Genomic DNA, 24,493 nt, shown 5'->3' with positions numbered 1-24,493 from the left:
TCCTAACAATTTAAGTGGTTTCACTGGGCTAGAGAAAGAGTTGCATGTGCACAAATATGCCAAATTTACATTAAGGGAAAATTACTATGGAGAGTTCAGTAAACTAATGACACTACTTTTTTTTTAATATATTTTTTATCGATTAAGATATTATATCTGTGTCCTCATCCCCACGTTATCCCCTACCCCCCCCCCCCTTATGCCCTCACTCCCCCACCCCTGTTGTCCATGTCCATTAGTTAGGCCTATATGCTTGCATATAAGTCCTTTGGTTGATCTCTCCCCCTTACCTCCACCCTCCCCTACCTTCCCTCCAGGGCCCAACAGTCCAATCAATCCCTCTCTGTCTCTGGATCAGTCCTTGTTCATCAGTTTATGTTGTTCATTATATTCCACAAATGAGTGAGATCAAGTGGTATTTATCCCTTAAAGAATATCCTTCAGCATGTCATATAATGATGGTTTGGTGGTGATGAACTCCTTTAGCTTTTCCTTATCTGTGAAACTCTTTATCTGACCTTTAATTCTGAATGATAGCTTTGCTGGATAAAGTAATCTTGGTTGTAGGTTCTTGGTATTCATCACTTTGAATATTTCTTGCCACTCCCTTCTGGCCTGCATGGTTTCTGTTAAGAAATCAGCTGACAGTCGTTTGGGTACTCCCTTGTAGGTAACTGACTTTCTTTCTCTTGCTGCTTTTAAGATTCTCTCTTTGTCTTTTGCTCTTGGCATTTTAATTATGATGTGTCTTGGTGTGGTCCTCTTTGGATTCCTTTTGTTTGGGGTTCTCTGTGCTTCCTGGACTTGTAAGTCTATTTCTTTCATCAGGTAGGGGAAGTTTTCTGTCATTATTTCTTCAAATAGGCTTTCAGTATCTTGCTTTCCCTCTTCTTCTGGCACCCCTATAATTCGGATGTTGGTACGTTTGAAGTTGTCCCAGAGGCTTCTTACACTATCTTCATATTTTTGGATTCTTTTTTCGTTTTGTTTTTCTGGATAGGTGTTTTTTGCTTCTTCGTATTTCAGATCTTTGACTTGATTCTTGGGATCCTCTAGTCTGCTGTTGGATCTCTGTATATTATTCTTTATTTCAGTCAGTGTATGTTTAATTTCTGACTGGTCCTTTTCCATTTTTTTGGTATTCACATTAAGATCCTTGAAGGTCTCACTAAGTTTCTCGGAGGTCTCACTAAGTTTCTCGGAGGTTCCTAGAAGATTTTGAGTAACCTTATAACTGTGGTTCTGAACTCTATGTCCTCCATTAGTTTGCTTTCCTCCATTTCTTTCATTTGTGACATGTTTCTTTGTCTTCGCATTTTTGGCTGACTGCGAGGAGCCACTGTCTCCTGGAGACACCCGTATGTGTGTGGGTCCACCCAGCAGGGGCTACAGCAATATCAACAGATTTCTCCTCTTTGTTTGGAAGTTTTGGAGCTCTCTGATTCACTGCAGTTAGGCTGCAAAAGTGCAGGTGCCTCCTTTGTGCCTCTGAGCACAGTTTGGGAGGGGATGTAAATTGAGTGGGGCGTGGTCTCAGAGAGTTCCCAGGGCAGGGCAAACAGCAATGGTGTTGTCAGCGACCCTGGGACTCCGACTCCGAGATTCCCCGAGTGCCGGGAGCCCCCACAGCCCTGTGAGCAGCTCTGTGAGAAAGTCACCTTCGCTTTCCGACCCGCTGCAAGACAGTCCCCTTTCTCCCCGTAGGAGCCTGGGACCCCAGCGTCTCGCCGTAAATGAGTTCAGTGCGTTCGAGAGCTTGTCCCCTTCCAATTGAAAAAACCACGCACCCACGTGCAGCAGCCTCGCGCGAGCCCCCTACCTCTGTTCTTGGCACCTCTCCCCTCCTACTCGGTCTCAATGCGCTTTTTTCTTTCCTTCTAGTTGTAGAACTTCCACTTGATCAGATTTCCCTTGGTTCTGGATGATAGCTGTTTTGTCTTATAGTTGTGGTTTTAATGTTGTTGTGGGGGGCAGCACATACAGGTTTGTACCTTATGCCGCCATCTTGGTTCTCTTTTAATGACACTACTTTGAATAATATGCTAAATTAATATCAAATTTTGGAAGCAATAAATGATTTTCTAGGAAATTATATATTTTATAGATAGAAAACCTAGTTTATACCAAATAATAAGGAATAATATGGAGACACATGTCAAAGGTATACAAGTCCACCTTGTGTCATAAGTGAATTCTTCTAAATTTTTAAGGATTACATTATCCCTAATCTATTGAAAGAATTGTAGACCAGAGAGGAAAAAAGTAAAGCCAAACCTTTCACATTTAGGTTTTTTGTTTGTTTGTTTGTTTGTTTTTTAAAATATATTTTATTGACTTTTTACAGGGAGGAAGGGAGAGAGATAGAAAGCTAGAAACATCAATGAGGGAGAAACATTGATCAGCCACTTCCTGCACACCCCCCACTGGGTATGTGCCCACAACCAAGGCACATGCCCCTGACTGGAATCGAACCCGGGACCCCCCAGTCCCCAGGCCGACGCTCTAGCCACTGAGCCAAACTGGCCAGGGCTATAGGTTTTTTTTTAAAGCTTAATCATTTTAAGACTGTGGTTAAAATTTTATAAGTATTATGTTTTTAAAGTAATACACCATTACTAAATAGAATTCATTACAGGGATCAAAGGATGGTTTGATGTTTAAGAACTCTATTACTAGAATTATTAATCTTAATAGACCAAAGAGAAAAATTAGGATCTCTTAGTTTTTTGCCCGGACATGCACAAAATAAAATAACACCTACTTGTAATTTTTGAGACTATGAAACTCAAAGACAAAACTCCTAGAGGAGTGGAACTAGCTGAATAGTTTCTTAATATAACAAAGATATTGCACGGTGTTAGCCAGTATCATCCTTAGTGATAAAACACTAGATGTTGTCCTGTTAAAGTTAGGAGTATGACTATTAATAAATGCCATCCCAATTAAAATCTCAATTTATTTTGATAAATGGTTCTAAAGATTTATTTGGAAGAATAAGATGAGAATAGTCCAGAAATTTTTAAATAAGGAAAAAAAATTGAGGGCTGCACTAACCTTATTGGAATTTAAATATTATAAATTTAAAGTAATTAAAAAAGAGGTCTAGGGTTCGCTCTACAAAACTGTGTAACATAGGGAGCCAGAAATCCTATCTAATAAAGAGGGAATATGCTAATTGACCCTCACACCATCACAAAGATGGCATTACCCACAGCCAATAAGGAGGGAATATGCTAATTGACTGCCATGTCCTCAAAGATGGCGGCGCCCAGTCCTCTGAGCCCCACCAGGGCGGCAGGCATGCGGCAAGGCTGGAGTCCCCCAGTCCCCTCAGCCCCCCAGCCGCCCAGGGCAAGCCTGAGGTGCAGGCAAGCCTCGGATGGTGGCTGCCCAGCCTCCCAGGGCTGCCTGAGGCTCAGGTAACCAGGGCCGGCCGAGGCTTGTGCTGCCAGCAGTGGCAGCAGCAGAGGTGTGATGGGGCATCGCCTTACCATGATCGCCGGCTCAACTCCTGCCCCTGAGGGCTCCTGGACTGTGAGAGGGGGCAGTCCGGGCTGAGGGACCCCCCTCCAGTGCATGAATTTTCATGCACCAGGCCTCTAGTGTATATAAATAAAAGCCTAAGCAACCAGCCAACCGGCCAGTAGCTATGATGCGCAATGACCACCAGAGGGCAGACACTCAACGCACAGGCATGGAAACATGGAATAGACTGATGAATCGAAGAGGGAAGGGGTAGGGGGGAGGGTGGGAAGATATTAACCAAAGATCTTACATGCATACTAGAGGCCTGGTGCACCGGTGGGGTCCCTCGGCCTGGCCTGCAGGGATCAGGCCAAAACCGGCTCTCCAACATCCCCCAAGCGGTCCTGGATTGCAAGAGGGCGCAGGCCAGGCCGAGGGACCTCTGGTAATACTTATAAGTGTGAGTGGTTTTTCAAGTTACTGGAGAAAAGATGAGAAACAAGCACTCTCATATTGACAGTGGGAGAATAAATTTTAGTAACTTTTTTGAAAGGCAATTCGATAGCTGTTACATTTCAAATGTAAGAATACTTTGGTCTAGCAGTTTTGCCTTTAGGAATTGGTACCAAATATTTCTTTAATGACACATTTTGTCTAATTCACAAATTGTGATGATAAATCAGACTTCTCGATACTGTTTCATTAGGAATCATTTTTGTAAATTGTATGTCACAGCCCCTTCCCTCCTTTCTCCTGCTTTCAAGAGCTTGTGGCCCCTAAAATTGGTATAGCTTGAAGAGATAATTAGTGATAAAGTGAGTTTTTTAGGTGGCACAACCAAGATCAGTTGTAGAGAAATAACTGCAAATGTTGCCTTTGAGCCATTTTTCTCCCCCTTTTCAAACTTCTTTTCATGCTTCCTGGGGTGGAATTTTTGGCATGCAAACTTAAAATTTTGTTATGTCTAATACAGTAAAAAGATAGTATCCTTTAGGTTTGGAATAAAAAAAACCTGGTTTCTAGTGCCAGTTCTTCCACTGACAAGCTCTGAGATTTGGGGAGAAGCAAAATGACCCTTATAAACCGCTGGGGTCCAACCCCAGCAGGTCCAGGGGTCCCCAAAGGTGTGGACGGAGTCGGCGAAGAAGGAACAACACAGAGGCAGCATTCAGTTGATCAGCATGGTTGGGTTCTCTAGCCAAGTTCTGGTTTGGTTCTCTCACTAGGTTCTCCAGCCAGGTTCTCCAGCCATGTTCTGTGGCCAGGTTCTTCAGCCAGGTTCTGTCTAGTTTCTCCAGCCAAGCTCTGTAGCCAGGTTCTGTCCAGGATCTTTTGCCATGTTCTCTCGCTAGGTTCTGTCTCTAGGTTCTGTTGCCAGTTTCTGTCCAGGATCTTTTGCCATGTTCTCTCCAGCGAAGTTCTTCTGTCTCTAGGTTCTGTGTAGGTTCTGTGTGTAGGTTCTGTGTGTAGGTTCTGTGTCTAGGTTCTGTGTCCTGTTGTCTTGTTACATCTGTATTTATACCAGTTGATTCCAATCCTATCAATCTCTATTCCAAAGGTTAGGGCGTTTCTTATCTCCATTTCAGGGAGTAAAGATTATGTAGCTTAAGCATGATTGTTCATAGTTAAAGTGATTAATTACCCGCCTGGCACTTAGTTAAGGGGTTTTATTCCCTCCCTAACTTCAGGGGAAAATCCCTACCTGGGGAAACAACCTTTCTCAGAAAGGTGACCTTGGTTAAAACACATAGTGCCAAGAAGGTGAGCAAATATATTAAGAACAGTATGCCATATATGCCAGGTCTCTTGAAACAGCAAGGATGGACCGGCTCCCGGCAATAAACTTTGTTTCAGAGCCAAGCATCTTAACCTGTTTAGTACCTGTCTTTCTACTTCAGTTCTTCCAGTTCATTCCTTAACCCATTGCAAACTAGATTTTACCCTGCCACATCTCTACTCAAGCAGCAAACACCTCCTAACTTCAAAATACAGAGTACATTTTCCTCCCTTTTTTATTTGGCCCTGCTGTTTCTCCCTTTTTAAAAATTATTTATTAATTTTCTGAGTAAATTGGTAGTGAATACAGACTTATGTAATGAAAACATAGAAGTGTTCCTTAATTTCAGCACCCAGAAAAAAACACTGGCATGTTCACTGCCATTTATATGTACACTAGAGGCCCAATGCACAAAATTCGTGCAAGAGCAGTCCTTCCTTCCCCCAGCTGCTGGCACCAGCTTCCTTCTGGCATCCGGGACCCGGGCTTCCCTCACGGCCCCAGCTTCGTCCAGAAGGTCATCCAGAAGGATGTCTGGAAGGATGTCCAGTCTAATGAGCATATTACGCTTTTATTATAGATATCTAATAAAGTTGGGATTATATTTGTACACTGCTTTGTATCCTGTTTTTTGTTTTAATAACATTAATATTGTAAGCAGTGAATTCTAAAGGCTGTGTAGTTTTCTTATTATATGGTTTTTCCACAGTTCATTTTATCGGTTTTGGTTTTTGTGGTAATTTTAGTTTGCTTCTCTTTTTTGTACTTTTCCCCTGCCTCTTTCTTAGGTTTCTTTTCACACCTGCCCTTTAGGTTGTGGTGTTCTCCTGATTTTCCTTTCACGGCCCCTGAGTCTCCCACGGGTACCTGAAACAGATGTAACAAGGATAAATAAACTACATGTTTCCCTTAAGGGGTGTCAAGTGTGCAGAAAAGGGTGGTAGATAAGGGCAATAATCCTAATGAAATCCTGTGCAGCCTGCAAGCTTGTGTGCCTTCCTTCCTTAACTCTCCAGCCGTCCTTTTCCTCGTAGTTCCCTTAATGTAAACCTGCTTTTTTATCTTCTTTACTCTTAAATTTACACACAAATGATACCCCTTAGTGCAGGGGTGGGCAAACTTTTTGACTGGAGGGCCACAATGGGTTCTTAAACTGGACTGGAGGGCCGGAACAAAAGCATGGAGTGTTTGTGTGAACTAATATAAATTCAAAGTAAACATCATTACATAAAAGGGTATGGTCTTTTTTTTCAATAGTTTTATTCATTTCAAACGGGCTGGATCCGCAGGCCGTAGTTTGCCCACGGCTGTTAAGGGAAGAAAAGGAACTTCTTCCAGTGCTGATCAATCACAGCCAAAATTACTGTATTTTCTTGTGAATGTAAAAAAATTATCATTGTTATACATTACTGAACCACTGATAGGTGCTTTTCTGAATTCTAGTAAATATGAACTTTACTTCTGATTTATTATCACTTCCAAGGTACCTTAATCTTCCTTTGAATGTTTTAGGGAAAAGAAAACAGACTAAATACGCTTCCTTTCTATAGGAATTTGTATATTTTGAGAAATTGAGATAAGGATACTTAGTGCTTATTTTACTTTAAGTAAATAATATAATGTCTGTATAATAGACATCTACTCCAGCTTTTGGAGTTATAATTTAATCTTGTAACATAAAATTCGCTTTTGTAGTCTGATATGTAATTGCTGTAGCCAATCTAGAAATGCTTATTGAATGACTAGAATGTCAGTGAAAGCCTAACTGCTTTAAAAAAACAAAACAAGCAAACAAATTGTTGTTTTAAAGGAAAGAGTATAACCACATTAAATACAATCTGGAAAATAAGAGGCAAAAGTCCTACTCTTAATCTCACTTAACAAAATTGCTCATAGAATTTTCATATATTTGGTTGTTTTCAAATTTGTGTTTATGTGGTTTAAACGTGTCCTGCTTTTTTCCCACTGAATATTTCATTTTATGACTATTATTTAAATGGCTGCATACTAATCTGTTAGTTGCATGACCCTGTTGTATGCACAATGTTAATATAGGAGAGTTTTCTAAAAATACATATATGACTCTTAAGAAAAAAATAGTTATTCTAATAAAATAAAATTGTTTAGCACATGGGTTTTAATAAGTAGGCAAACGATAACCTTCTTATTTAAGGTCAGTGCCTTTTTGTTTTCAAACATATGAACCTGAAACTTGAGGAAGTTGGTCGTCAGGTGAGAGTAATATGTCAGCTGTGTATTTTGGAGAAGTTATCAACAGAAGTTAGTTGCTTATTCAAAGAATTATTGTCATGAATCTTATGTTACATTGTATTCTTTTATAGATTATGGAGCTTTGTGGTGCAACAAGACTTGGCTATTTTGGAAGAAGTCAGTTCTATATTGCTTTGAAACTTGTAGCTGTTGCCCAGTCCGGTTTCCCTTTAAGAGTGGAAAGTATTAATACAGGTAAATATGCGGCACATTAGTAATTGAAATGAAAATAGACTTCAAGTCCACAAATGAAGTTGAGTCTTTCTGATATTACAGTGGCATTTGTGACCTTGAGAAAAATGTCATGACTTTATTCTCACCACCTTGCTATTTAAAATTTGTAAATATTAGAACACATTTATATCTATTTTAAGTGTTATGGCATATATGTACTTCCTGCATATTTGATTATATAAATCTGTTAAAATGGTGATTGTTATAGCATAAATTTACTAAGACTTGTTTAGAATTTAGGTAAGTAATCTTATCAAAGTAAAGGGTGCATTGCAGTGACCCTGATATATGCTTTCTTTATATATTTTTCTAGGTATAAAGCAACATTATACTTTCTTTTCTTGTTTGTGAAAACTGAACGCTCCATATAAAATTAGAAAGCATTAGTTAACCAAAACTTTCTGGTTGATAGAGATACTATTAAAATATTGGCAGATTAAAACCTAGTTATAGGCATCTGACTGCCTTATGCGTATCACCTAGGAAAATTTGTTTTTCTATTATTTGGAGGTGTGTTGATAATGAAGTAGATGGAAATTTTATAAGGTAGGCACTTAAATGCAGAGTTTTGTGATTTTCCTAGGGAAAAGAGGAAAGAGAGAACTGCATTTTCTGTAACGTTAGGATTTTTATCCAGTAGTATTAGGACCAGCTGAGTTTTAAGTGCTCAGTGCTTAATGCCAGCTTAGTTGGAGGTTTTCATTGTGGACCCCTAGTGTGACGCACATCCTTCACCTCGTGTTGAGAGTTTACGTTCTTTTCAGGTAATTTTGAGTACTTTGCATAAACACTGAATAAACTTCATTTCCTCCTTAGTGTGGAAATTCTAGGGGAGATTTAGGGAATTATAGTGGAAGGAAGTACATTTTCTTCTGAAAATGATTCTGCTATGCTATTCTGGTCTAGACTGACCTACGGAATTCTTAGTTTTTTATTTTTCTTCTTTATTTAAAACAGAATGTAGAGCAGGGGTCCTCAAACTGCGGCCCGTGGGCCACATGCGGCCCGCCAAAAACATTTATCCGGCCTGCCGGGTGTTTTTGCCGCCGCTGTGTGCATAGGAATTTGTTCTTAGTTTTTTTTTTAAACTATAGTCCGGCCCTCCCGCGGTCTGAGGGACAGTGAACTGGCCCCCTGTTTAAAAAGTTTGAGGACCCCTGATGAGTATCTGCCTGTAGGAGTGAAGTAAGCCAGGCTAAAGTTGGTAGATTGAGCTGCTTGTACTGTGTCTTTGGTAGGTGAACAGTAAGATATTTTCAGGAATTTCTGCCATGAAAATGTTTGGATTAATCTAGTCTCAAACTTAGTGACATATTCTGTGTTTGACTTAGAACTCGAACATCTTACTTTAGAGAATTAGTGTGAGTAGAAACAGCATAGGCTTTGGGGTCAGACTGATCTGGGTTTAGATTTTGTCACTTACTGTCAATGAGCTTCAGTTTGCTTACCTGTAAAATAGGGACTTTGCAGGGTTGATATGGTTATGAGTGCAAACATAGGACCAGACATGCAATGGACATTTAATACAGCTATTTTTATAACCCCTTGGAAGGACAATTTGGTATTACTATTTCTTTCTAGGTTAGGGTCTCACTAAACAATTTAAGGAAGAGGATGAATTAAATTTCGTAGTGATAGACATTTTGTTTCTGTTGTTTCTGTATCAGTTTTGCAAAAATTCTTTCTAATATCTAATTCACCTCTTACTTCAGGTTTTAATGTGTGCATCTTTTTTTATTTTAAAGTAATAATTATTTTTGCCGTTAATAGTAAAGGACCTTCCTCTGCCAAGATTTGTTGCTTCAAAGAATGAACAAGAATCTCGCCATGCAGCCTCATATTCTTCAGATTCTGAAAATCAAGGGTCTTATTCTGGTGTTATTCCTCCACCACCTGGAAGGGGGCAAGTGAAAAAGGGGTCTGTAAGCCATGATACTGTCCAGTCTCGTACATCTACAGATCAACAGGTAGTCACGTGCATGTCAGTATTATCAGTTGACATCCTGTGTAGATGTTTTCACTAAAACTTTTACTGAATGCCTTAACAGTGAAAATGCTATCTTAAAATTAAAATTTAAAAATAATGATATTCTTTCTAGGAACCTGCATCTCCAGTAGTTTCACCACAGCAGTCCCCACCAACATCTCCACACACATGGAGGAAACACAACCGTCACCCCAGTGGAGGAAATGGTGAGAGGCCTCTTGCAGGACCTGGGCCATTTTGGTCTCCCTTTGGTGACGCACAATCAGGTATTTAGAAGTTCTAAATGTAACAGTCATTTATTAAAGGTGTAAATTGAAGGAAACTTGATAACATTCCTTTAAGAGTTGCCTCCAAGAAAATTTTTAATTATAAGTTAAGTGCCTTAAATGAAAGCAAATACCAACTGTGAAAATTTATAAGTAGATGTATCACTTTGAACATTGGTAATTGCATTTATTTATATCTATGATGCTTAGATAAAAGTTTATAGATACCAGATTCTCTGAAGGTAAAATGAATAAGTGATTATTTCCTAGAATATTATATATGTATTAGATTAGTTTCAGTAACAATTTAAAAGATTTAAATGAGATAATTTTAAATTGACAGAAAATATTTCATTTTGGAAATTAACATTTCTACAAAGTTAGAACTCAAAAGAAAACTTATATAATATGTGTATGGTGAATTGTTACAATAAAAAACCTGATAACTTTATATTCTTTAAAAGTGAGTCAGCATGTTTGCCCGTTCTGCTTGTAGGTTCTGCTGCTGGTGATGCAATGTGGTCAGGGCATTCTCCACCTCCACCTCAAGAAAACTGGGTCAGTTTTGCAGATACTCCACCAACCAGTACTCTTTTAACCATGCATCCTGCTTCTGTCCAGGTGTGACATTTTATTGGTATTGCATTTTTATTTGCTTCATTCAAAATACTGCTGCAGTCATTATTTTATATTTTGCTGTTGTGAATTTTATGAATGCAAATTCACTTTTATTTAAAAACCACAAAAGAAACAAAAACCAGAACTCTACTCTATGCCTTTTCTTTAAGTCTGTTATCATTGAAATGTTTCACTAAAAGTTTTGACTGATTTTCTTTCTAATTTCTTAGTGAACTTTTGAAAGGTTTCGGCATCTAGAAATATATTTGCTTGGCTTTCTTGGCACATTTTCATAACTTTCTGTGGCTTACACATTGCTGTCATTCTATACATTTATATAATCATTGTCCAAAAACATTCAGTAACCTAATTATAAGTATGTGGTTTGTGAAGACTTCTTATATTTTAAACATCCACAAAAAGTAAGTTTTACTTTCAAAGATAAATAACTTAGCAATCTTGGTCCATGTAATCATATAGATAGATACTGTACTGAGGAAAAAATGTTTCATTACAGGACCAGACAACAGTACGAACTGTAGCTTCAGCTACAACTGCCAATGAAATTCGTAGGCAATCCAGTAGCTATGATGATCCCTGGAAAATAACAGATGAACAAAGACAGTATTATGTAAATCAGTTTAAAACCATTCAGCCTGATCTAAACGGATTTATTCCAGGTGAGTTGTTAAAAAACAAATTTTTCTAGATGGGACAGTTCAAAGTCTCAGTTTCATAATCTCAAAGACATGGTTTTATTGGTCAGAGATTATAAAAGACTAGAGGCCCGGTGCACGAATTCGTGCACAGGTGGGGTCCCTTGGGGTGGCCTGTGGGGATCGGGCCAAACCCTCAATCCAACACCGCCTGCAGTTCCTACCTGCTCCCGTTCATCCTGGCCCCACTGTACCTGCTGCGGGCTCATGCCCAATCAGTCCCGACCGTGAGCCCTGCCTCTGGTGCCCTCCCAAGGGGAGTGGCCTGCAGGATCATGCTGAAACTGGCTCTTCAACATCCCCTGAGGGGTCCTGGATTGTGAAAGGGAATAGGCCAGGCCAAGGGACCCACCAGTGCATGATCAGGGCCAGGCAGGGGCTGGGGAGGGACTGCTGGAGGGCTCCAGGGCATGTCTGGCCCTGTTTTGCCCAGTCCCGATTGGGGCTGATCGGGGCCAGTAAGGGCTAGCCAGCTGAGGAGGGACGCAGGAGGTTGGCCAGAAGGGCAGGGACCGCGGGAGGGCTCCAGGGCATGTCCAGCCCATCTTGCTCAGTCCCAATTGGCTAGACCCCAGCAGCAAGCTAATCTGGTCAGAGTGTCTGGCCCCTGGTGGTCAGTGCACATCATAGCAAGCAGTTGAGCAGCCTTAGCATATCATTAGCATATTACGCTTTGATTGGTTGAATAGTCGACTTGTCACTGGATGACCAGACAGTTAGCATATTAGGCTTTTATTATATAAGATAATTAATTCTCAGATTGTCTAAAAAGAGTTTATAATTACTAGAGACCAAAAACATGACATATACACATGTTAAGGTTACCTTTTTTTTCAATGAAAAAGGTCTTAAGACCACATTTGATTCTTGGGTCTGTAGGTTCAGAATAATGCTAAACAACACTGTTTTAATATTTCAGGATCTGCAGCTAAAGAGTTTTTTACAAAATCAAAGCTTCCTATTCTTGAACTTTCTCATATTTGGTAAGTGTGGTGTATATTAGTTGGGTAATGTGGGTTATTTCAAAGGAGTTTCCAGCAGGTAGATTTTTTTAACCTTAAAAATAAAGTATTAGAATAACCTTTTAAAGAATGTTCTTATAACTCCGTATTGTCTTAAAATAGTCAGCTTCTCTCTCACTCTCTAGAGAAGAAATAAAGTGATACCAGTAGAGAAGTTCTTTAAAAAGTGCTAAAAGTCTTTAAGCTATAGTAGCTGTTTCTTATTGCTAGTATAATGCATGGAATAAAAGCTAGTTTGCTCATACATGGTTGTATTTATTCCATTTGGTTTTAAAAAAATTTAGTAAGTCCTATACCAGCCATGAGCTTAAGAACAGTGCTTACATGCATATAAGCATAACCAGTGGACACAAGACACTGAGGGGTAGGGGAGGCCAGGGGATTGTCAAGGGCGGGGAAAAAAAGGAGACATGTAATACTCTTTGTAATACTTTAAGCAATAAAACAAAATTTAAAAAAAAAAAAGAACAGTGCTTAGCACCCATTTAAATACCAACTGAAGACTCAGGATGGTTGCTGTGTGGTTGGAATCAGTCATTAAATTACAATCACAAATTACTTTTAAAAAACAATTGTCAGATAAACGTGTTGTTTCCACTTTATATCTACATATTTCTCTAAATTCTAAATTTTATTAATAGGGTTTTTAGTAGCATAGAATGCTATAGTAGGAGATAGGTAGATAATGCCTAAAACCAAAATGTTAAGAACTAGCAATATATACATGCTATTTATAGTTTAAGGTGATAAATTTAAAAAATGGTTGTTCCTGCATCTAGGAAATGGAAGGATAGCAGGGTGGGGCTGCTGTCTTTTTGTATCAAGCCTTGTAATTGTATTGGATTCTTTAAAATACATATAGACTTTTAATAACAATAAAAACAAAGTTTTAAAAATTTTTAGTGACTTACTAAAAAAGCTTGATTTCAACTAAGTCCTGCACCTAAAGATACATATGGTTAAAGGCCATTTCTTTGGTGACCTTATTTTTGGGGGGCTCTTTTTTCAGCATTTTATTATGAAAATTTCAAGCTCTTAGAGAAGTTGAAAGAATTGTGCCTTAAACCACCCACATGGCCATTGCCTATAATCTACAGATAACCGTTTGCTATATTCACTTTGTTACACATCTTCCCATCTATGGAATTTTTTAAATTATTGATTGCTTGCACTTTTTCTGAGAAAGGATTTCTCTTTTTCTTTTTTTCTGAGACATAAAGGGATCCAAAGTAGAATAGAATCCATTTCTGATGTTTTTCTTCTAGGGAACTCTCAGACTTTGATAAAGATGGAGCATTAACACTGGATGAGTTTTGTGCTGCTTTTCATCTGGTAGTTGCTAGGAAGAATGGCTATGACTTACCAGAAAAACTCCCTGAAAGCTTAATGCCCAAGCTGATTGATTTGGAAGACTCAGCAGGTAAGATCCAGGAGCTTGAAGAGACCTGATTGCGTGCCTTGACAAATAACACTTGGTTCTCAAAGCACAATCTAGATGTTAAAACTTCGCTTAAAAGCATAAGCATTTCATCAAGGGCATGTACATTTGCCATTAGAATAAGATGTACAGCCTGAACTGGATCAATATTTTGTCTGTTTAGTCAACTGTAAACAAAGATAAAGAATATATGCCACTATTTTATTTTACACTTGTGACCTGCTGAGATTTGAAGAGCATTTCACAGTGCCTTGCTATTTTGTTATCCTTTAATTACATTTTATATTATCTGAAGTGGGGAAAGTAGCCTGTCTTCATTATCAACATTTTTCCATTTAATGCATCTTAATTTGTTGAAGGGAAATACCTGGTTTATCATTAGACCTTTGCAGTCTGCAAGCATTTTCCTTTTAAAAAGCCAATTTCTTCAGATGCTAAAGAAATCTGGAAATTTAGTGTTTGATGTGGATAATACTACATTGTTGTCATGTTTACAAGAATGCTTTTATAAATGCTCATATTTACAGATAGTTTTATTTTAAAAGAAATAGAATATAGGGGGTAAAAAATGAGTACTTTCTTTAAAATTCTGAATGAATAAAAGGAAATCTAATGTTAAATTAATGAGTCTAATTAAAACTAAATTACTGTCTTTGGTTTTTCTATCTAAGTTCTTTTTTAGATATTATGATGGAAGGAATTTTATACTTTTTAAAAGAGAAGTTAAAATAGAATTTGGCTCTCAAAACGGTATTCATCTATTGGGCAGCTTCTGTTTAACCCAGAATTGCATATGATCTGACTTTATTGTGTAAATTATTCAGTAGGAATCATATGCGTATTGTTATTGTCAAAAAGAGGACTATCTCCTTAGATTCAAGAATCTGTGTGCTTCTAGTTTTGCTAATTATTCCTGTGACTTTGGGCAAGTTCTTTTTGTTTTTCTACCTGAAATGTGTATTTGATGCTATTCACATTTCAGGGCCTGAACACACTGACCTTTTATCAACCAATAAGTCTATTTAAAATTTTAGGATTGGTTTTAGTTTTTTATAGAACCATTATCCTGTGAGAATCCTAGAGTTTTCCTGATCATTTTAGGCAGTTATTAGGTATCAGTTAACCTCTAAAAGAACTTCATTTGGTTTATTTCATAGTAGCCAAAAGGGAAGAAATTGTGGTAGCCGCATACTTACTGTGCCATTGATTTTAAAATTAGGCCTTGTGTCTAGAGTTTTTCTATGACTTTAATCCTTTAAAAACTGACAGCATAGTATAATTTAAATCAAGCTTATTCTGTTGTATGTCATTTTCTTGAGACTTGTCTGATTCTGTTATCTGTTGCATATAGATGGGTGAATCTGGCTTTTGCATGTAGTCTTTTTTTCCTCTCTTTTATTTAATTTAAATAAAATCTGGGATTCTTTGTAAACTTGATCTACTGCCTGAATTTTAAGGCTAATGATTTAAGTAGAAGTTCTTTTCTGGGCATTTTTCTTTTTACTCCTGTTAGATCTGTTTAGCACAGAGTCACTCTTATTTTTCCCCCTGCATATACCTCTATACTATTGTTCTAATTATAATTTTAAAGGCATTAAAGGCTCATAGTTGTGTGTTTTTTTACCATTTGCACATAATCTATGTAATTTTCTGATGAAACTTATTGTAAACATTTGACCACACAATATTAACTTCAAATCTTCTTTGCCTAACCACTAAGTGATAAATTTGGAATTTTGTTAATTTGGGGTTGGGGGAATGATTAACCTTTTTTTTTCTCCCAGCTATCATAAGCCGGAGATTCATATGCCACAAGTCCTTTGAATATAGAAATTGTCATGTGACACTGTGGATCAATCAAGATCTGTAAAAATCCTTTTAAGTAGCTGTGTTTTTAGAAGTTCACAGTTGAAGGGGAAACCACCCAAGCAGTTCCTTTTGGCTGACCTAAAAATTGATCATAAATATTTCCTCTATGGAGCTTTTCTGACTTTCAGACAAAAGTAGTTACTATCTTCTCTGATCTCTCATAGTATCTCCTACGTGCTGCTTATTGTGGCACCTATCACACTGTTCTTTTTTTTTCTTTCTCTTTCCACCACTACATTCTGAGTTAATTTTAAAAAAAAGAAAAAAGGAAAATATGTCATATTCACTGTAGTATCCCCAGGCTCTAGCACTTTGCAGGCATGTGCTCAGTTGCTCAGTAAATAACTGCTGAGTGAATTAATGCTAAATGTGTGCCATTTTTAAAGTAGGATATTTTTCTTAACATATTTCTGTCTTTGAAAATATAGTCTTTTGTTATATGTTTGTAATGTTGGGACATACTGAAATATTCACTCTATAAGTATTTTATATTTACAATTTAATAACTCATAGAAAAATAGATGGTGAAAGTGATTACTTGAGTTACAGTTTGGAGAAACGAGCTAGGCTTTCTAAAAACATACAAACATGGGTGGGATAGATACATATTTTTTCCAAAATTATTTGAACAAGTTTATGGTATTAAATAGATAAAAATGCTAAGGGTCATAGGTATAAGTACGTACACAGACCTGAATTAAAATACTTATATTTATCATCAGCACTAAATATGGCAACTAAAGTAAATAAAAAGGGAAACTTGATTTTTGTTGTCTTACAAAAGAAAGCATATAAAAGTTCATCTGTGGAAACAGTTTTCTGAACCTGAATTCAAGAAAGTATGTTTATCTTCCAAGAATGGTTATCTTCTTTAAAATAAAAAACGGTTAAGGTGACCTGCTAGCCTACCACAACAGTGTATCATAAAGGGGAAAAAAGCACGTTAAGATACTTTGCATCTTAATCTCAGTCTCCAAAGAATCTTTGTTGTAGCACAGTTGCAGTTTTACATACACTGTATTTTATGTGATTACTAGAGGCCCGGTGCACGCATTCATACACCCATGGGGTCCCTCGGCCTGGCCTGCGCCCTGTCGCAGTCCAGGACCCCTTGGGGGATGTTGGACTGCCAGTTTCGGCCTGATCCCCTCAGGCCAGGCCGAGGGACCCCACCAATGCATGAATCCTTCTGAGATTCATCAGTCTGTTCCATGTTTCCATGCCTGGGTATTGAGCATCTGCCCCCTGGTGGTCAGTGCATGTCATAGCTAACGGTCAAATGGTAGAATGGTCGCTTAGGCTTTTGTATATATAAATTTGATAGATGAGTGCCCCGGTGCACAGATTATGCACATTGAAAGGAAATTAATTGAAAGGTGGCCAGCGGGGTGGGTCTGGGTGAGACAGGCCAGACATGCCCTGGAGCCAACCTCCCACGGTCCCTCCCCAGCCAGCCACACCTGGGGCAGCACTGTGGCTTGAAGGGCATCTGCAGAGAGAGCAGGGTCCCTCAGGTAGGGTCCCTTGGCCTGGCTTGCAGGGATTGGGCTGAAACTGGCTCCCTGGCATCCCTGGATTGCGAGAGGGTGGTTCTCGGGTGACCCACCCCAGAATCGGGCTTCCTCCTCTCTGGTTCTGGGGTGCGTCACCCAAGAACCACCACTGCCAAGTCAGTGCAGCTCAGCAGCTCCTGCATTGAGCATCTGCCCCCTGGTGGTCATTTCATGTCATAGCTACCGGTCAGATGGTCACTTAGCCTTTTACATATAAACTAGAGGCCCGGTGCACAAAAATTTGTGCACTTGGGGGGGAGGGGAGGTCCCTCAGCCCGGTCTCTGCCCTCTCGCAGTCTGGGACCCCTCGGGAGATAACAACCTGCTGGCTTAGGCCTGCTCCCGGGTGGCAGAGGGCAGGCCTAATCCCTAGGTGCAGCCCCTGGTCGGGCTCAGAGCAGGGCCGATTGGGGAATTGGGGCGCTGTCCCCTGTCATGCACAGAGCAGGGCAGATTGGGAGGTTGCGATGCCACCCTCAGTCACGCTCAGGGTAGGGCCGATTGGGGGGTTGGGGCACCGCCCCCTGTCACACTCAAGGCAGGGTCGATGGGGAGGTTGCGGTGCCACCCCCTGTCACACACAGAGCAGGGCCAATCGGGGTTGGGGCACTGCCCCCTGTCACGCACAGAGCAGGGTCAATCAGGGGGTTGGGGAGCTCCCCCGTCACGCACAGAGCAGGGCTGATCAGGGGGTTGGGGCGCCGCCACTGTCACACTCAGGGCGGGCCGATGGGGAGGTTATGGCTCTACCCCATCACACACAGAGCAGGGCCCGTGGGGTGGGGGGGTTGGGGCGCCGCCCTCTATCACCCACAGAGCAGGGCCGATCAGGGGGTTGGGGCGCTGCCACTCTCACACTCAGGGCAGGGCCGATGGGGAGGTTATGGCTCTACCCCGTCACACACAGAGCAGGGCCTATGGGGTGGGGGGGTTGGGGCGCTGCACCCTGTCACACACAGAGCCGCAGGGCGATCAGGAGGTTGGGGAGCTCCCCCCTATCAGGCACAGAGCAGGGCCAATCAGGGGGTTGGGGCGCCTTCCCCTGTCAGGAACAGAGCAGGGCCGATAGGGAGGTTGTGGCCCCGCCCCCTGTCACACACAGAGCCGCAGGGCGATCAGGGGGTTTGGGCGCTGCCCCCTGTCATGCTGATCCCGGTGCCGGGAGACCTCGCGGCTCCGCTGATCCCGGTGCTGGGAGGCACATTACCCTTTTACTATATAGAATAGAGGCCTGGTGCATGGGTGGGGGCTGGCTGGTTTGCCCTGAAGGGTGTCCCGGATCAGGGTGGGGGTCCCCACTGGGGTGCCTGGCCAGTCTGGGTGAGTGGCTGAGGGCTGTTTTCAGGCTGGGACTGAAGCTCCCAACCGCTCCTTTTTTTTCTTTTTTTTTTTTTTTATTCTGAGCCAGCTTTAGCTCTGAGGCTCCAGCTCTTAGGCCTCCGCTCCTGAAAGCAGGTATCTGGTTTGTTTCAGTTCTATAATCGAAACTCTGTATCAACTCCAGCTCTGAGATCCCAGCCGGCTGAAAGCTCGTTTCTGGGGTTTTGTTTAGCTTCTATATTTGTTACAATGTTTCTTAAACTGCAGGCTCAGAGGCTGGCAAGGCAGGCGGGGAACGTTGGAGTCCTCCGTCACTGAAGCAAGCAAGCCTCATGTTAGTTTCAAGCTGCCTGGCTGCCGGCCGCCATCTTGGCTGGCAGTTAATTTGCATATCTCGCTGATTAGCCAATGGGAAGGGTAGCGGTCGTATGCCAATTACCATGTTTCTCTTTTATTAGATAGGACTAGAGGCCCGGTGCACAAAAATTTGTGCACTCAGCGGGGGGCGGGGGGGCGGAGTCCCTCAGCCCGGCCTGTGCCCTCTCGCAATCTGGAGCCCCCTGGGGGCCCCTTCCCCTGGCTGCTGGCACCAGTTTTCCTCCGGCGCCCGGAACCCAGGCCTTCGCTCTTCGCCGGGAGGGGCCCGCACGGTGGGCGAGGGGTTTAGCTCTTTTAAAAATACTTCTGAATGTTTGGTAAATAACCCTGTAGGAATCTACTTTCTGAAGCATGCTGATTGTTAAGGGCTGATTTGGGTAATCAACAAAATGTATGTTAAAATCCTAATCCCCAGAACCTCAGAATGTACCTGTATATGGAGATAAGATCTTTAAAGAGGGGCTTACATTAAATTGAGGCAGTTCCAGTGGGACCATTAGCCCATCTCACTGAAGTCCTTATAAGAAGAGGAATGTTGGGGTCCTGCCCCAGGAGGTCCAGGGGTTCCTAAAGGTGTGGATGGAGTTGGCGAAGAAGGAATGACACAGAGGCAGCGTTCAGGTTATCATCATAGCCAGGTTCTCTTTTTATTGTCCTGTTACATCTATATTTATACTATTTGATCCTGTAAGCATGCCTCTATAAGCTTTTTTGGTTTTTGCCGAGGAGAGCATTGGATCCGTTTATTGGGGGGATCAGTCAAAGGGGGAGCTGGCTAGGGTGGGGTAGGGCAGCAGCTTGTCTGGCCCCCGAGAAAGCCAACTTGAGTCCAGAGCCTCGACTGCTTTGAAGCCAAAGTCTTACTCCACCTTTATCTGCATGGGGGCCAGCTCCAGAGTCAGCGGGACTCCCGCCTGGCGCCCTTCCCATGGCGCTCGCCGCCTTTTCCGCCCGCTGGGCCCCTCGCCAGTGGCCGGACTGCTGGCTTCTGCGGGCACTCACGTCCTCCTGGGCAGGGACGGCCCCTGTTTCTCCGGAGGCTCCTTCTCAGCGTTGCCTGGGGTGGGGGCGTCTGTGCCCTGGCTGCCCTCGTCCTCCAGTAAGATGGTGAACTGGCTGGCCCGGTAGTCATCGCCAGAGCCAGCACCTTCATGAGGAACCTCCACTCCTGCTGGAATCTCCATGTTATGCTCTATATCTGATGGAGCCTGTTCAGGACCCGCTCCTTCACCTGCTCGATCTCCCTGCAGCGCTGATCCAGCGCCTGTTACTTCCTGCAATTGAGTTCCCATTGGCACCGCCGCCACCGGCCTCAGGCTGCCTCCTCCTCTTCGTCTCGCTCCTGGAGGCTGGAGCTGCCCAGACCCCCAGACACGAACTCCACTTCGGTCTCAAGCTCACTCTCCAGGACGTGACCACCGAACAGCGGAGGCAGCGCCAGCTCCGAGCCGGGAGGTGCTGAGGACTCCTCAAAGCTCACGGCTGCCATGGACCCCTCTCTCTGCTCCAGCTCCATTTCTCCCTGGCTCCAGGAGCAGAACTTCCAACCTTGCAAGCCTCTAGGTTAAAGTGGCTTGCAAAACAACAGGCTCCATCTGATTTCATGGCCAGGCACCTAAGCCTCCTGGGAGTTTAGTTCTCTATTTCTGGGTCTCCTCCCTCGCCCCACCCCCACCCCAGTCCTGGCTGAAAGGCCCTGCTGGCTGGTCTACGCCTCAGCCAGGCATCTGAGTCACCTACATCTTTATTCCTGTCCCGACACCGCGCCCTCTGACCACGGAGACTCTCCTCTTGGAAGGCCCCTGGGTCTCCTTCTGGGGCCAGGGCTGCGCTGCTGCATGGATCGCGTGCCCCAGTGGCGATGCAGCCCTGGCCCCTGGGTCTCCTTCTGGGTCTCCTTCTTGGGCCTGGCTGCATCGCCCCCCAGGGACCAGATAGTGTTCCCCAGGCAACGACGCAGCCCGGCCTCTGGCCCCGCATCTGGGTGTTCTCCAATCACTGGTGATCGGTGATCTGAGAAGCCAGGCGGGGCAAGGAAGAGGTGGACATCTGCTGTTAGGGTCAGTTTGCATATTACCCTTTTACTATATAGGATAGAGGCCTGGTGCATGGGTGGGGCCGGCTGGTTTGCCCTGAAGGGTGTTGCGGATCAGGGTGGAGGTCCCGCTTGGGTGCCTGGCCAGATTGGATGAGGGGATGATGGCTGTTTGCAGCTGGTCACACCCCCTTCATGGTGGGGGTTCCCACTGGGGTGCCTGGCCAGTCTGGGTGAGGGGCTGAGGGCCGTTTTCAGGCTGGCAGGTGACTGAAACTTCCAACCTCTCCTTTTTTTTATTCTGGGATTTATTTACCTTCTATGGCTGTCACTGGAGCTGAGAGCCCGCTTTAGCTCTGAGGCTCAGCTCCAGCTCTGAGACCTCGGTTTGTTTGGCTTCTATAATTGAAACACTGTTGCAACTCCAGCTCTGAGGCCTGGCTGGCCGAAAGCAGGTTTCTGGGGTTTGTTTAGCTTCTATAATTGCAACATTGTTTCTTAGACTGCAGCTCAGAGGCCAGCAGCGGCAGGTGGGGAATCTTGTCTTCCTCCATCACTGGACAAGCAAGCCTCCTGTTCGCTTCAGCTGCCTGGCTGCAGGCCGCCATCTTGGTTGGCAGTTAATTTGCATATCGCCCTGATTAGCCAATGGGAAGCATATCAGAGGTATGGTTAATTACCATGTTTGTCTATTATTAGATAGGATATCTCTCTCTTAAGCTACACTAGAGACTCTTGGGTGGGTAACTAGATTGGTCTTGTTCATTTTATCTCAGCACCTAGAGCGGTGGTCGCCAAACTGTGGCTCTTTGGCCCCTTGAGTGTGGCTCTTCCACAAAATACCACGTGCAGGCACGCACGTACGGTGCAATTGAAACTTTGTGGCCCATGCGCAAAAGTCGGTATTTTGTGGAAGAGCCACATTCAAGGGGCCAAAGAGCCACATGTGGCTCGTGAGCCGCAGTTTGCCGACCACTGACCTAGAGGATGCAAATTGAGTACATAAGTAGATGTTTTTTAAATGACTAAATGGCTGAACTACCTTTTTTTTAAACTGTTTTCTGTTTTCACGCACAATGCTCATGCCAACAACTCAATATTTGACTCAACACTCAAAGAGGGAAAGGAATGTGCTCCCCATTCTGTCTCCTCTTTCATAACCACTGCTTTATACAGTAAATTTGAGCAAATTTTCATTATTGTTAATATTATTGCCGTAAATCCTCAAAATCCTAAAAGTACTTCTAAAATGAATGTTTTTAAAAGCCAGAAATTTTTAATGATGTTTATTATGCAGATTTATAGTTGAAACTAGACTGATGTGAGTTAATCACTGTTAAGAGTTTTTCTGTATTCATCCAGAAAATTTAAACATAAAAGCTTACACAAGTAGCACATGCAGATATCTGTTTTAACACAACTGCATTCACACTGTACATCCTTGTTTGTTTTTTCTTATAATATTGGACATCTTTGCACTTTGTCATCTACAGACCTGGTACCTTAATTTAACCAGTCTCTTATTGATGGGTTTTGAGGTTGTTTCTTGGCTTTACCTTTAAAACAGTGCTGCAGTGGATATGCTTCTACATATATTTTTATATAAAGAACCCAGTATTTTTTGTTTTTGAAAATTCACTCTCCAAGTGGCCTTAGTTGCAGAGGAAAAAAATAATGAAAATATGCATTAATATTGATCATTAACTTTCAAATTAAGGAATTACTTCTCAAGCCTCTCCCCCCGACACACACACACAAATACACTTTTAACACTAGAATTATTTATCTCAAGATAGTTGGGTATTATAGCTCAGAAATCAATACAATTACAAATATTGGCAAAGATGCACCATTTAATGAAATTGGCCATAATAATTAGAACTGCTTGATTTTCTGGCAAAGACATTGACAAGCAAGGTTGGATAGATGATACTTGAGCAAACCTTTACAAGATGACACACTAGGGGCTTTAAAAGATGATAGTTTAAATATCAGTGGATTAGTAAAAGTCCTTGGAATAATTAATTGTACCTTTAATTTTTTTATTTTTTTTTAGAAATTGCCTTTTTCTTTACTATTGTGTTGTAAAAGTCAAAAGTGAAGTAAAGGGTATCTGTCTTCTGCTAAAAAGAAAACTCCATGGAAATGGGAGCCTTGTCTTTTTGCTCAATACATATTTTTATTTACTGTATTTATGTAGGTCCTCAGTAAATTTATCAACTGAATTCATGCCTTTATTTTGCCACCAAATTGCACCCACAAAATTTAACATCTTTCATTCTTTGTTTTCTGTGCACATTTTTACAATTTTCTGTGTACGTTTTGAAGACAAAATGCCAATCAAATTTCTTTTTCACTTTATGAAATTAAAGTCCTTATTGTAAGTTGACTAACTTTAAAAGGGCTTTTTCTTTTCTCTTTTTCTTTTTTTTTTAAATTAAATCTTTATTGTTCAGATTATTACATTAGTTACTCTTTTTTCACACCATAACTCCCCTCCACCCAGTTCCCACCCCACCCTCCGCCCTCACTCCCCTCCCACTGTCCTCATCCATAGGTGCAAAATTATTGTCCAATCTCTTCCCTCAACCCCACACCCTTCCTCCCCCCAAGAATAGTCAATCCATTCCCTTTCTATGTCCCTGATTCTATTACAATCACCAGTTCATACTGTTCATCAGATTATTTATTCACTTGATTTTTAGATTCACTTGTTGATAGATGTGTATTTGTTGTTCATAATTTGTATCTTTACCTTTTTTTTTCTTCTTCCTCTTCTTAAAGAATACCTTTCAGCATTTCATATAATACTGGTTTGGTGGTAATGAACTCCTTTAGCTTTTTCTTATCTGTGAAGCTCTTTATCTGACCTTTAATTCTGAATGATAGCTTTGCTGGATAAAGTAATATTGGTTGTAGGTTCTTGGCATTCATCACTTTGAATATTTCTTTCCACTCCCTTCTCGCCTGCAAAGTTTCTGTTGAGAAATCAGCTGACAGTCGTATGGGGACTCCCTTGTAGGTAACTGATTTTCTTTCTCTTGCTGCTTTTAGGATTCTCTCCTTGTCTTTTGCTCTTGGCATTTTAATGATGATGTGTCTTGGTGTGGTCCTCTTTGGATTCCTTTTGTTTTAGGGTTCTCTGTGCTTCCTGGACTTGGAAGTCTATTTCTTTCACCAGGTAGGGGAAGTTTTCTGTCATTATTTCTTCAAATAGGTTTTCAATACCTTGCTCTCTCTCATCTTCTGGCACCCCTATAATTCAGATGTTGGTACGCTTGAAGCTGTCCCAGAGGCTCCTTACACTATCTTCGTATTTTTGGATTCTTTTTTCATTTTGCTTTTCCGGTTGGGTGTTTTTTGCTTCTTCGCTTTTCAAATCTTTGCCTTGATTCTTGCACTCCTCTGGTCTGCTGTTGGGAGTCTGTATAATATTCTTTATTTCAGTCAGTGTATGCTTAATTTCTAGTTGGTTCTTTATCACAACATCGAGGGTTTCACCAGTCTTCTTGAGGATCTCACTACATTTATCGGCGGTTTCACC

The 24,493-nt window shown here is 41.7% G+C and overlaps 1 protein-coding gene across 10 annotated transcripts in view; it reads left to right on the top strand.

Annotated features, from left to right (window-relative positions):
• Positions 1-24,493, top strand: part of REPS1 (RALBP1 associated Eps domain containing 1) — an 81,482-nt gene that overhangs the window by 26,710 nt on the left and 30,279 nt on the right. For 8 of the 10 annotated variants that reach the window (XM_036316435.1, XM_036316437.1, XM_036316439.1 and 5 more), the window contains 7 exons: positions 7,585-7,708; positions 9,518-9,714; positions 9,847-10,000; positions 10,497-10,621; positions 11,136-11,298; positions 12,254-12,317; positions 13,622-13,776. In XM_036316435.1, coding sequence (XP_036172328.1) covers positions 7,585-7,708; positions 9,518-9,714; positions 9,847-10,000; positions 10,497-10,621; positions 11,136-11,298; positions 12,254-12,317; positions 13,622-13,776 — 982 coding nt within the window. The remainder of the gene's footprint in view (positions 1-7,584; positions 7,709-9,517; positions 9,715-9,846; positions 10,001-10,496; positions 10,622-11,135; positions 11,299-12,253; positions 12,318-13,621; positions 13,777-24,493) is intronic. The other 2 variants (XM_036316440.1, XM_036316444.1) reach the window with 2 other exon arrangements.

The sequence above is a fragment of the Myotis myotis genome, unplaced genomic scaffold (assembly GCF_014108235.1).
Source record: "Myotis myotis isolate mMyoMyo1 unplaced genomic scaffold, mMyoMyo1.p scaffold_m19_p_7, whole genome shotgun sequence".
Lineage (NCBI taxonomy): Eukaryota > Metazoa > Chordata > Mammalia > Chiroptera > Vespertilionidae > Myotis > Myotis myotis.
Note: the sequence above shows the minus strand (reverse complement) of the source record. Positions and strands in the feature narration are given on the sequence as shown.